Source organism: Diabrotica virgifera, chromosome 1 (assembly GCF_917563875.1).
Source record: "Diabrotica virgifera virgifera chromosome 1, PGI_DIABVI_V3a".
Taxonomy (NCBI): Eukaryota; Metazoa; Arthropoda; class Insecta; order Coleoptera; family Chrysomelidae; genus Diabrotica; species Diabrotica virgifera.
Genome location: NC_065443.1, coordinates 172,600,369 through 172,614,916, shown reverse-complemented (window position 1 = coordinate 172,614,916; position 14,548 = coordinate 172,600,369). Strand labels below are relative to the sequence as shown.

Sequence of the window (14,548 nt, the reverse complement as noted above, 5' to 3'; positions counted from 1 at the left end):
GAACAAAGATCATTTTGTAAAAAAGGATGAACAAACAGAATGAGATATTAACCTTAGTTAAAATAAGAAACTTAGGGTATCTGGTTGTTGTGGGAAATGAGATAGATATGTGTTGTGGTAAATCATTATACCGGGAAAGATAACGGATAGGAGAAATATATTATGTAGATGAAGTATATTCTGGCTAGACAAAATGTAACCCTGATAAAATACAAGTGTAGCTTTGTGGAGCTGCTTATAGATGATAGTAGTATTAAAATAAAACATGAAAATAGCCATGTAGGCGGCCACTTTTTGAGGTAGACAACACTTGAATGTGTTTACAAAATGTAGTCAATTTATCAAATTATAATATATGTTGGAGAGATCCTTAATATCAGTTTTATTGTTGATGCAATTTTGGTCTTTCTTTATGTGAATCATCTCCAATATACATCTTTGGTTATAATTATGTTCTTTTTCCAAAATCTGCACATTCTCAAAATCAAAACCATGGTTATTTTCTACGGAATGTTTGGCTAAGGCTGTGGTGTTTACTTTGTTGACTTGTACACTATGTTTATGTGCAACAACTCTTCTATGTAGGTATTGATGTGTTTGCCCAATGTACGTTGAATTGCAGTCTTTACAATTTACTTTATAGACAATATCCGACTGCTGATCTTTAGCAACCTTGGGTTTAAATTTTGAAAAGTATCTTCCCGATGTTTTAGATGACTTATGTCCAACATTGATGTCATATTTTGCCAAAATTTTCGACATTTGTTCGGAGAATCCATTAATATAGGGTAGGGATATGTATTGTTTGTTTGAACTGGTGTCCATAACAATTACAGACTTATAAATACAAACTGGTTTACAAAAGATGTGTGGTCCGGAAGATATTTAAATTTTAACACCGATGCACCGATAAGTCACAAACGAAGTGTTGTTTTCAGTCTTACAGACAGAGCAATTAAGCTGTCTCACCCACAACACCATTCCGAAAATCTGAAAAAAGTTTAAAATATTTTAGAAAACAATAATTATCCACCAGAATTTTACAACCCTCTAATTAAAAAAAGAATGCACACTATCAAAATTCAACCTAACTCCAATACCAATCTAAAACAAACCCAAACAATACCTAACAACAATAATAGTAATGTCACCAGTTCGAGACGGGTAATATGACCTATCATATTACCCGCATGTACGCCCATGGTGAATATTAATTTCTCAATTTTATGTCAAATAATCCGAAATAACTATCTCTTACAACCTACCAAATTTTATTTGCATATCTCAACTGGTTTTAAAGCAATAAATAAATCATCAGTTTGTAAGAAAAAATTCAACATCCCGTATCTCAAAAACGAAACATTTGCGGACATACGTTTATAAAGCCAACTGTCATTATTTTTTCATGCAGAATTACCCCTTAAAGTTTGTCGCACTTATTTAGAAATACCGTGTATTGATGAAGAACATGTCTAGTTGTTAAAGTATCTAACTTTTTTATTATCTAACATAAACGAATGAATCAAAAAACAGAATGTTAAGAAAATCTGAGGCTATAGTTGGGTTTTAATTTCAGTATTTTATAAATGCTAGAATATTGCACAGGGTGATGCGAACTTTGAGAAAAAAACATAGTTTGATTGGTACACCCGGTATACAATGAAAATTTACCTGTTTAGCAACAATATTATTACAGTGGTATTGTTAAAGAATCAGGCTATAACATGTTCAAAAAATTACTTTAATCGGCCAACAGGTTTAGGAAATACGATTCATAAAAAATGACCAAGTTTTTAAGTGGGCCGATTTCTATGCACGTAAGTTTATTATATTTTATGTTACATGTCTATTTGATTTTTTATTTAATAATATGTATATATTTGACGTAAATCCATTTAAATGTGAAAATAATTGCAGCTGACGATTTATTTATTACTATAAAACCAGTTGAGATATGCAAATGAAATTTGGTAGGTTTTAAGAGATAGTTATTGCGGATTTTTTGACATAAAATTAAGAATTTAATATTCACCATAGGCGCGAATACGGGTAATATGACCTATCATATTACCCGCATGTACGCCCATGGTGAGTATTAAATTCTCAATTTTATGTCAAATAATCCGCAATAACTATCTCTTACAACCTACCAAATTTGATTTGCATATCTCAACTGGTTTTAAAGCAATAAATAAATCATCAGTTTGTAAGAAAAAATTCAACATCCCGTATCTCGGAAACGAAACATTTGCGGACATACGTTTATAAAGCCAACTGTCATTATTTTTTCATGCAGAATTACCCCTTAAAGTTTGTCGCACTTATTTAGAAATACCGTGTATTGATGAAGAACATGTCTAGTTGTTAAAGTATCTAACTTTTTTATTATCCAACATAAACGAATGAATCAAAAAACAGAATGTTAAGAAAACCTGAGGCTATAGTTGGGTTTTAATTTCAGTATTTTATAAATGCTAGAATATTGAACAGGGTGATGCGAACTTTGAGAAAAAACATAGTTTGATTGGTACACCCGGTATACAATGAAAATTTATCTGTTTAGCAACAATATTATTACAGTGGTATTGTTAAAGAATCAGGCTATAACATGTTCAAAAAATTACTTTAATCGGCCAACAGGTTTAGGAAATACGATTCATCACAAATTTTTAAGTGGGTCGATTTGAAAATGTCGATGTGAAAATAATTGCAGCTGCAATTTACTCGTGTTTAATTTATTTGACATATTTTGGTAAACACTGAGGATTGTTCTCAGAACTGAATTGTCAATACTTTAAAAATATATTTTATCTTGACGTTGTAATTGACATATTAATATAATATAATAACTTATTAGTTACAGAAATGGTCAATTAGCCCATCTACCAGATGTGCAGAGAATATTTAATAAACAATAGATGTAACCAATAAAGAATAGTAAATAACGTAGAAAAGGCAACAGCATTATGATAATACAAAACATTCAACATAAAAGATTACTGAGACGGTGTCTATTATGTGGAACATAATAATAATTACACAGGGTGTCCAGAAACTCTACCGACACGAATACGGGAGATTCCTTAGATAATTTTAAGACAATTTAACCAAATTCACCTAGTCCGAAAATGCTTCCTAAGGAGCGTCTTGTAATTAGTTTTTCTTAAATACCTCCAGAACGCGTCTAGTTAGCAAAACGAAAATTGGTACACATATTTATCTTCCAGAGATAAATCGACTCCGTCCATTGTAAATGTGTAGTACCAGTCATAGGCGTCCATTTTCGGTGGGTCAACGGATATTTTATCGCATAACTTTTTTGTCTTTAACTTTTAAGCATTTTTGATACTTTTTTTTCATCTTTAAAGAGGGGGGGTCTGGAATCTTCAAAAGACACCTCAGTCCAGAACGCCGCCTGACTGACCTTAGTGCAGGATTCATTCTTCGTAGTACCAGCGATAGTTCCCGAGGTACTTTAAAACGCTCTCTCGTCGCCGAGGCTACGCCGAATGCCTACTTGCTAAACCAGACCGAGACCCTCCTATGTCATCCAGCGCTCCGAAAGCGGAATGGCCGCTGCAAGGTCGACATCGTTTCCGAAGCACTTTACCTTCATTTATCCACAGACTGTAAGCAAGGAGGCCCTTCATTTTCCCCGTTCCCCCTTTTTTTTGGTCCCAACATTGGGCTTTTTGTTGTTTTTTTTTTATTAGAGCTTCTTTCCCACAATCTGTCTCATGTAATATATCTCACCTATTTGCCTCTCGTCAAAACTTATTCCCTCTGCCTTCTACTCACAATATATTTCCCCCTCACCCCTATCGTTGGTACAGCTGTTTTCCTCCTCTTCTTTCTTCTTGATCACTACACGGATATAGTTGTGTATGCTAGTCCAACCAGTTTTATTTTCAATCATTCTCTCAATCATTTCTCGCACTGCCACAAAATTCACACCTGTCTCTCTTTCCATTCTATTTCTATCTGTTATACATCTGTTGCACTTTAGCATCGTATGTGTAACAGTGTCCGGGTATCTGCAGTATAGACATTCATCAGTGTCAGCCTTTCCAAACCTAGAGAGAGATAAAACACCCGTGTCCTGTGAGCACGTGCGTCAGGAAATAGTCCAGTCGCCTATGACCACAGTCCATCCAATCTTTTAAGTTAGGGAGCAACATCTTTGTCCACTTTGCCACATGCTCCATGTTGTTCCATCCTTGCTGCCATCTTTCAATTGACCTTTCTCTTTCCTGTCTTCTCTCGGCCATAGTGAGCTCCAGGTCTCTTCTCTCATGCAGTTCTTTTCTTTCTACTACCAACACATGCAGCGGAACACACCCAGTGATGGCCCACAAGGCTGTGGCAGACACAGTCCTGTAGGCGCATGCCACTCGCAGCAGACTTGTTCTGTCCACTCGTGTAATGAGCCCCCTGTAGGTCCGTATCCCTACCGCTTCACTCCAGACTGGTGCCGCATAGAAGACGATCGACTGCACAACACCGTGCAAGACACTCCTCCTTTCGGATTTGGGTCCTCCAATGTTGGGCATCACCCTCCCCAACGCAGCCGCACTGTTTGCAGTCTTCCGGGTCACCACCTGCACGTGCTCCCCCTTTTTTCCATTCTGGTGCAACGTCACTCTTAGGTACTTTACGTGTTTCTTGGGTATTAGACACGCTCCTGCACATTGTAGCTCTACACTTTGCCTGTTCCTTTTCCCCTTCAGAATAATGGCTTCGGTCTTCTCTGCCACGAGTTTCAGTCCGTGCTGTGTCATCCATTTCTTCACGACGCCGCCTGCTTTCCGTACCCGGTATTTAAGATCTGGCTCGTCCCGCGCCACTACCAGCACAGCGAGATCGTCTGCGAATGCGAAGGGAGCCGTACCCTCCCATATTCACATTTCAGAATCCCGTCATATGCTAGATTCCATAGCGTCGGGCCCAAGACAGATTCCTGGGGAACACCTGCCGTCACATCCACGATCGTGCCTTTCTCCACCGTAATTCTTCTTTCAGACAGATATTCCGCTACCACGTTTATCAGGTATCCAGGACATTCTCTCTCCTCCATTGCCTACATTACCTCGTTCCACTGCAGCGTATTGAATGCATTCCTAACATCGAACAACAACAGGGCCGCCCAACGGTGTTTATCCCCTCTATTGCGTCGTGTACACTCACGATTGCATCAATCGTGCTTCTCCCTTTACAGAAGTGCTTCTCCCGACCTCTCAATCATGCCATCGATACGTCCCCGCAGCATTCTTTCATACAGCTTACCGACGCACGGAAGAGGCAGATGGGTCGATACTTTTCCCCAGCTTTGGGAAGCAGTACCAACTTCGATGTCCTCCAAGGCTCAGGAAAGGTCTGTGCTTTCAGCAGTGCATTCATGTGCTCCAGAAGCCACGCGGGCTCCGCCTGTCCTAGACATCTCACCGCCTCAGATGATATCTGATCCAGACCGGGGGACCTACGCGTCTTGAGTGCGCCCAATGCCTCGATAAGTTCATCTATGGTAAAGGGTACAGCCCGCTCAGCTTCCTCTCTTTCCGTACACCATGCCACCTGCCCGCGGGAAAGAGCTCTCGTGTTACCTCGAGCTTATTATCCATAGGCATTTCATACGAGGGGTATGCATGGAACTTTTTAATGGCGATCCTGTATCCCTGATCCCAGACGTCCTCATCCAGTTTTTCACATAGTTCTCTCCAGTGCCTTCTTTTTTCTCTACGAATTTCCTGTAGAGTTCCCTCTTCCGTACGCGGTACTCCTCCTCGATCTCCTCGATGACATCAGGATCGACTCCTGCTCTGCCCGTTGCTCTCGTTAGCCTTCTTATCATGACTATACATTCATTTCTTTGTGTCTCGATGTCCGCATTCCACCAGTAGGTAGGGCATCTTGTTTACATCTCGGCGACCCCTCCTGCTTCCATCCATCGCTTCTTTAATTACCCTCTCCAGGTTTTCGACTGTCGGTGATTGACCCGCATCCGCCTCCTGACGTACCAGACGCGCGGACTGCGTTAGTAGTTCCCGCCCCGACTATCGAGAATCCGATGTACTGATGCTCCGTTCCGGTGTAGTCTGGTAAAACATTCCAGCCTCTTGCTTTCGCCGCTATTCCTTGTATCGCCGTAGTCACGTCGATGTACGTGCCTGTACCTCTCCTAACAAACGTAGGCGCCAGACCTGTGTTCAGTACTACCAGATCCAGAGTACCCACCCAGTCGGTCAGTATCCTGCCGCGAGTGTCGGTGATAGGAGATCCCCACTCCGCTGCTTTTGCATTAAAGTCTCCCAGCACTACGCATTCTCCTCCTGTGTTCCCAGCTTCCTGCATGATCTCGTCCATCTTCCTCTCATACTCACCCACTGTTATGTTTGGAGAAACATAACAGCAGACCAGCTGCATCTTCTCCATCCGGACGATCACGTATCCTTCTTTCGGTTTAATTTCATACACTCGTATCTTTCTATTGTAGATTCGTACAGCGGCCCTTCCAGACGTATCCACAAACCATCCTCTTTTCTTAGCCGCTGTTGAGTTTGGCTCCTCCGTCACCAGCACATCGATATTCTTCACCGAGGCGGCCGCCTCGGCGAGATCATGTGCATTTTTGATACTGGATTATTAAATTTTGAGGTTTTCTAGTACTAAAAGGTACTCTTGCTTTAAGTCGGTAGAACACACCGTTTTCTAGAAAAGTCGATTTGAAAATTTTTCGTTTCTTGAATTTAAAAAAAAAAATTAAAATTAAAAAAAAACGGTATATTTTACGAACTTAAAGCAAGAGTAACTTTTAGTACCTACTAGATTATCTCATTATTTAATAATTTAGTGTCAAAAATTCTCGTTGAAACTAAAGTAAAGACAAGGAGAGAACAGACATTTAATAATAAAAATGAAGAAAATCGCTACGAACAACCAAGTATTAAAGTATACAAACTTCAGTCTGAAAATATTAGGAAAGAATACTGTCGTAAATTAAATGAAGAAATACGAAAAACAAATTGGAAAAATGAGGAGCATATAGAAATATTATGGAATATTTTTAAGGAGCTGGTGTATGCAACCGGGAGTAAAGTATGTGGTGTAACGAAAGGAAGCTATCTGAAAGGTACAGCTTGGTGGAATAATGACAAAATTGGAAGTTTCGAAGAAGAAAAAATTGTGGAAAAAGTATATAAGCAATAAAAGTGAAAGTAATTATCAAGAATATAAGGAACAGAGAATACTGGTTAAAAATAAAATTAAAGAAGCTAAGAATCGTCAATGGGAAGAATTTGGAAATAAAATGGAAAGTGATAGTAAGGGTAATGCGAAGTTGCTTTATGGACTTTAAAAAATCTAAGACAAAATAAATCAAACGGAGTAACAGGTTTAGAGGACAAAGATGGTAACATATTATTAAAAAATGAAGAGATTACCGAAAGATGGCGAGAACATTTTATGGAGTTATTAATGGGAGACAACAACGAAATAGAGAATGACAGGGAGGAGTACAATTTAAATGAACAACAAGATGATGATGACATAACATACGAAGAATACCGGGAAGCAATTTTAAAATTAAAAAAATGGCAAGGCTGCAGGACACGATAATATTAAGGCTGAGCTAATTAAATATATGGAAGGAGAAGGATTACAATTACTATGGAAGATCATAAGGAGCTGTTGGCGTACCGGATGCATACCTAGAGATTGGACGCTTGCAACTATTCTACCATTGCACAAAAAAGGCGATAAACATAAGTGTTTTAACTATATAGGGTAAGGCAGATAACTGGCCTATTAGAAATATCTCGAGAACTAAAGACAACAGAATCATGAAAATTGGAATGAAGGGGTTTTGAAGGATGATCTAATAAATGAAAATATTTTTATCTCTTTGCAACTTCCGGTTATACCGGAAGTTGCTTATACCGTCGTTTTTTTAAATGGGATACCCTGTATATTTTTACATTTTTGGATTCTCCTCAATATCTTCTTTCTTAAAAGATGAGGTTTTGTAATATTATACAGGGTATTTTAAAAGATATTTACGTTTTTTTATTAATTTCGTAGCAACATTCACACCCTGTAGAATTGTAAAAGTTTGACATTATAAACTGTGCTTACGTTCAAGTGATTTTTAATATAGTCTACTATTGTTAAAAATCATTAGTATAGCTAATTTTGAAATTTTAGTATACAGGGTTGGTCGAAACTCGGAATGAATATTTTCTGAGTTTTCTTAAATGGAACACCCTGTATTTTAGTATTGCAATGAAATGATATTTCATGGTACTTTTTTATTTTATAAGTATTCCCTATACCTAATTGCTTTAATTTGTGAGTTATTGGTGATTCAAGCTTAACATTAATTGCAACAAAAAATACGTAAAATTTTATTAGGTTAGGGGTTTAAGGGAACAAAACCCCCATCAAATTTTTATGGGGTGCACCAATTTCACTATAATTATTTTTTAAAATGTTCCTGCCATAAGAATGCCACATGTCCATTTTCAATAAAAAATCTCTAATAGTTTTCGATATATTCGAAAAAATCGATTTTCATTTTGTAACTTCAAAGGACTGTAACTTTTTTTATGTGCATATTTGTACTAAGGTAAATTAGGTTCATTCGAACTATTTTTGGTCTCATAATATGTGATTTAATTTATGACCTGTATTTTCGTTACACCCTGTATAAATGTACACGTAATAATGTAAGAACGAACAATTGCTCATCTCTAGAATTCTACACAAGGACAGGTGTAAGACAAGGTGGTGTTCTGAGTCCTTTGTTATTTATCACTCTAATGGACGAAATTGCAAAAGAATGCAGGGGTAAGGTAAAAAGAACTAGGGTTGGGGTGTATAAACTTCAACAAGTTTACGCGTCAGAGTTGATATATGCCGATGACCTGGTAATTGTGGCAAAATCAGAAAAAGACTTGCAAGTGAATGTGAATGTTTGGAATGAAGCCTTTAAGAAATTTGGGATGAAAATAAATATTGAAAAAACAGAAGCTTTAGTAATATCGAAAACACAAGAAAATATAAATGTTAAGTTGAATAATGAGACCATTACACAAGTTGAGGACTTCAAGTATCTAGGATCAACAATGAATGGGCAAAGAAATATAGAACCAGAAATAAACAGCAGGGTAATGAGTGCAACAAAATTATACTATGCACTAAATAAAAGTTTTATTAGGAAGAAAGAAGTAAGCCTGAAAACAAAAATGAAAGTATTTCAAACCGTATACGAGCCGGTGCTACTCTACGGTAGTGAAACGTGGACAGTGAACGACAACATCCGTAGTAAAATTGAAGCATGCGAAATGCGATATTTACGTGCGGTATCCGGGGTGACCAGACGTGATCGTATAAGAAATGAAGACATACGTGAAAGGTGTGGTGTTGGAAGGACCTTAGACAGACTTGAAACGAAACAGTTATCATGGTTCGGACATATGGCGAGAATGAGTGAAGGCAGAACTGTAAAGAGAGTATGGAAAGCGGCATCTGACAACAAACGACGAAGAGGCAGGCCAGCAAGAACGTGGAATGCAAATATTGGAAAGGCTTGCGGAAAAAGAAATATTGGGTGGAGAGAAGCAGAAAGACTAGCTACCGACCGAAAGGCATGGAGACGTCTCATTTCTCCACTTACCTCGACACCGTAAGATACAACGGCTTAAGTAAGTAAGTAAGTGTCAAAAATTCTTAAAAATTAAAGACAAAAAAGTTATGCGATCAAATAACCGTTGACTTACCTACCCAAAACGGACGCATATGACCGGTACTAGAAATTCGAAATTAATGAAATCGATATCTCTGGAATATAAATAAATGTACCAGTTTTTGTTTTTCTAAATAGTTTTCTAAACATAAAAACAGTTTTTTGGATTTTTGAAGGTGGCGAACATTACGGAAAAATCTGATAAAAATTATAAATATAGTGTTTCATAATATAAACAAGATTAAAAAAATAGACCTGCAACAATCCCAAAAAAAAGTTAAACGCTTTTTTCTAAAAAAAATAAAAAATATTTGTGTTGTGTACCTACATACACTCGACCTACGGGTCTAAAGAAATAGACATGTTTTTTAAAAGACCTCAACTATGTGTGTGAATTTTTTTTAAATTGTAAAACTGATTGCATCCCCCCTAAATAAATAAAAACAAAAAATCACGTTTTTGATGGAGGGGGAAGGGAAAGGAAATGATGGGTTAAAATTACGCTGAGTCTTATTTTTAATCACATAGGACTTAAAAAAATAAAATTCTGGAAGTGAGGGAGGGTACCTTTTAATTTATTTATCCCGTCCATAAGTGGAAAGTTTGATGCGCCACTGTAGACGCATCTGCCACTAAAAAGTGACGGCACAGTGTTTATACGTTGTGTTTTAGGTTCTACTATTAAAGTTGTAGGCTCTTATCGTGCCTAAAATGATTATTAGCAAATTTTACCTATACCGGCTTAGTCTAAAATGTTTAACTTCAGGCCACAAGAAAACAGTTTGAGAACATATTCTTTTAATCGATTACAGTAAGGCCTTTATAAAGTTTGTCATAATCAGTTACTTAGGGATATTCGCTTAGGGAGACATCCCTCCATAATCATGCATGGATAGGGAAAACTAGAAAATGTCTTAAAAATGTAACATTATTGTGAATAGATGATAAATTGCTGATTTCGTTAAAATTAAGTTAAAAGTAGGTTTGACAGACACAATTTTCAATATTTTAGGTTTAGTTATACAGTGTGTCTGCATAACTTGTCTGAAAATGTTACAAATTTGTTAGAGTCGGACAAACATAAGTTTGGGATTGCGACGTAGCGTTTCGCGCAGACAAGCAAACCATTTCTACCAGTGGCGGACGAAAACAGGCAGATTTGAAATAAATTTTTATAAGTAAATTATAATAGTACCTAAATTATATTTAATTAAAGCGAAGAATGAATTTGTTTCTTTTTATTTTCATAGTTTTTAATAATTATGAAGCTTATAATCAGTTGCATTTGATAAAATAATGAGCAAAATATTAGGAGTACTTTAATATATGACAAATTCCTCAATACTTACAATTATTTAATAACATTATCAGGAAGGAAGGAAGGAAGGATTTCAACTGTAAAAAAAATTAAACAAGTGTTTATTTGTACTAATTCTAATGTATTTATTTTCTAAACAATGATTCTAAACAAAGTTTTAATTACGATTCTTCGGATGGTTCTAAGATATCTATTCCGGAATTTGAATCACTGTCCTCATCCTCAGAAAAGCTTTCTTCTGATGAACCAACCAGTATTAATAAAAAATTTTAGGTTTTCCAGCGTAGCGTCTAACAAATGCTCTTTTTTTATTAGGGTGTCTTCATATTTGTTTACGTGTTTACATATGCTAGCCCATTTTTGTATTAACACTTCTGAAAATTTTTTTTTCGTTATATTTTCAACATCGTTTATGTTGCATGTTGTATTATGACTGGCCACCCTACCTTTTACCAAAGCCCATATTTTTTCTATATGGTTTAACTCCGGATGATAGGGAGGCAAGCGAAGTACTTTGTGCCCGTGTTGTTCAAGCTCATGATCTAATACATAAACAGGTGGAAAACGTGGTTTATGGACTTTTATAATTTTGTACAATTCCGGCTTGGTTACGTTTACTGGAAAAAGGATGCTTTTTTCCTGTAACCACTTTACCATAATATCCTTACGGCTGGCAGACGTCACATTTTTTTCCATTGTTACATTATGGTAGGATGCATTGTCAACTACCAGGACCGAATTTTTGGGTAAGTTGGGTAAGAGCTGACTTCTGACCCACTTCATAAAATTAAGGTGGTTCATATCGTCATGATAGTCACCACTCTTGGATCCTGAAAGCAAAAATATCATGAAATTATTGTACAAATTTTTTTAGAGAATTTCTCGGCGAATTACAATAATAATTGTATATTATTATCTTTACTAAATGTTCCGTTATCAAAAGCTTTTTGCCGAACGACCTTTGCCTTGTTATTAGTTTCATAGACAGCCTTTTGTGAAATTTTTTAACAGTAGAATTTGGTTTATTATGAAACTTAATTATAAAAGTAATTATGGCTTACATAATTGTTATTGTTATTAAAATTAACTTTTTAATTATAAACATGTACCTGATTTAAAAATTAACAGAGCGTTAGGTACAAATCCAGTCTCTCCTCCAGCATGAACAATAATCAGCCTTTTGCCCTTAGAAATTGGTTTCTTGAACGTTTTTCCACTTTGATCTCCCCAGTAATATGGTGGAGTATGGCTGCTGTGTATATAAGTTTCATCAGTATAAATTATGTTTCTACCCTCAGATCGAAATTTAATCAGCTGCTTTAAATACTCTGTTCGTTTTCAACGAATGTCATAACTTTCCATTAGGACACTCCTATCATCTTCGGTTTTTCTCCACCTGTAATTTGTTCGAGATAATTTGAAAAATATCTTCAAAAGTATGATGGTTTAAATTTTAAATGTATTAAAACATACAGACGTGAGAACAATTCATTTGAGAAAAATAAAAATTATGTAGAATCGTATGTAACCTTGGAGAGATTTATTTTTTGTTTACAGTTTTTCGGAAATCGAAATCTAAACAAATTATCGATTATAAATACTTGGTACTTTTGAAAAAACATTCTTCATAACTGTAAATTGTAGAAAGTTGAACTAAAACGATGCAAACAAAATATCAATTTGAAATACATTATCCATTATACAATTTTATTTTTTAAGCTGAATAATTACTTTTACTATGTTACCTAAAGCCTAATTCAATTATCGTTTTCCTTAATGTTTCCTTTGACCCTGGAAATTCCATTTGTTTGTTCTTTAGTTTTTGATAGATACCTTAAATAAATAGAAATCGTTAAAATATTTGGAAAGTAAATCTTCTTTTATACTTTAAGTAAATAAAATTGTAAAAGAATTGTATCTATCTACCATTTTTGTTAAAAATGTATCTATATCAGTGTGTTTACGAAAAAGCTTTTATTTCGTTCTAAACGGGTACAAACAATTGTTTTATAATTTTACTTACTCTATTTTATTTACCATAAAAAATATAGGTATCACAATTTCCCATTAACTAATAATTTTTTAACTTTTAAACTATTTACCATTAATTGTAGGGGATCTTTTCTCGATGGTGTAGAAGTCGTATATAATATTTTTGATGGTTTTCACTTGTCCACTGCTCAATTCAATTTTTTTGGAACGACAACGTTTTCTTTTTGGACTTTTAAAAGATAAACTAGTCGCTCCATTTTTATTTACGTCTCTACCTTCTTTTCTTATTTTGGTTAAGGTGTTTTTGCTTATACCCGTCGCTGCTAGAATCCTATCCCTACAATTACCAATGTTAAATGTTACTAAACAAAAATATTGCGAAAAAAATTGCAAAAGATTGGCGTGAAAGAAGAAACAGTGCCTAAAAACGTGTGTATTTGATCAGAGCATCCTTCCTGTTAGGACGTATGGCTCATAAACATGGACATTAACAAAGGCCAACATAAACAAAATAGAAAGGACTCACAGAAAATATCTATTGTATTAATTCATGTTTTATTCCATGTTGGGACTTCAAGACAGAAAACCAAACAAATGGATAAGAGAGAAAATAAACGTAAAAAATGTAACTGAGCATATTCAGGTTTAAAGTGGAGATTTGCAGGCCACAATGCGAGACAGGAAGATAAAAGATGGAATGCTCAAATACAAAACAGGAGACCGTGGACGCAGCTACAGGAACTCACTGGAGAAGCGCAGCCAAGGACAGACAGATATGGAAAGATTTGGGGAAAGCCTATGTCCAAAGGTGGATAGAAATGGGCTAAATAAGAAGAAGAAGAATAATCTGATGAAACTTCATAAATACAATTATAATAAGAAAATAAGAATAATAGTAACTTTAATATCAAGAAAATAAAATGTCATTAACAATACTTACGTCAATTTACTTAAAGGTATTAACAGGTTTTCGGTTGTTTTGAAATGTGCTGCCTCTTGTTCCATAAATGTAGTAACATTATAACTGATTGCCTTTGCTTGGCTATTCAATCCCAGCCCTTTGATTCCTATTTTTTTAGGACGCATATTGTTAAAAAACTAATGACTTAACTTAACGCACTAGAGATACACTAAATGTCTTAATAATACACTAACTACTACTACTAATATACCAAACACTAAGCTAAAAACTATTAATAAAATATCCAACACGATCAAACCAATACTAAGTTAAACACTCTCTGCGATACGTAATGCACTTCTAACTACGACCAATGTTGCCAGGTCAAAAAACTAAAAATCACCAGACAGTCGCTTAAAAAGTTGCCAGATTTTGCTAAAAATCACCAGATTGTTAGGAGTATGCGCAGTAACGAAAAATGTGTTACTGCGCATAATTATACGTTATTGCGCATGCGCATACGCGTAACCATTCGAGAACGGTAATGTGAAGGGTTGGTTTATTACTTACAAAATTTTTTTTGAAAAAAATGTAACGATTT

General features: G+C 35.7%; 2 protein-coding genes across 2 annotated transcripts in view; one reads left to right on the top strand and one right to left on the bottom strand.

Annotated features, from left to right (window-relative positions):
* The window catches only part of LOC114340291 (uncharacterized), a 903,606-nt gene that overhangs the window by 287,503 nt on the left and 601,555 nt on the right, over positions 1–14,548 (top strand). The window lies entirely within an intron of this gene.
* On the bottom strand, positions 11,155–14,155 carry LOC126878874 (uncharacterized). Its single transcript, XM_050641774.1, has 4 exons — positions 13,987–14,155; positions 13,157–13,383; positions 12,164–12,887; positions 11,155–11,884 (listed from the first exon to the last, which is right to left on the bottom strand). Exons 1-3 carry the CDS (start codon positions 14,130–14,132, stop codon positions 12,796–12,798), a joined length of 465 nt encoding a protein of 154 aa, XP_050497731.1. The 5' UTR covers positions 14,133–14,155; the 3' UTR covers positions 11,155–11,884; positions 12,164–12,795.

Coding starts and splice junctions, on each gene's coding strand:
- LOC126878874 (XM_050641774.1), bottom strand. CDS start 14,132: ATGCGTCCTAAAAAAATAGGAATCAAAGGGCTGGGATTGAATAGCCAA. Junction 13,384..13,986: donor ATACCTTTAAGTAAATTGAC/GTAAGTATTGTT, acceptor TGGTAATTGTAG/GGATAGGATTCTAGCAGCGA. Junction 12,888..13,156: donor AAGATCCCCTACAATTAATG/GTAAATAGTTTA, acceptor TATTTATTTAAG/GTATCTATCAAAAACTAAAG.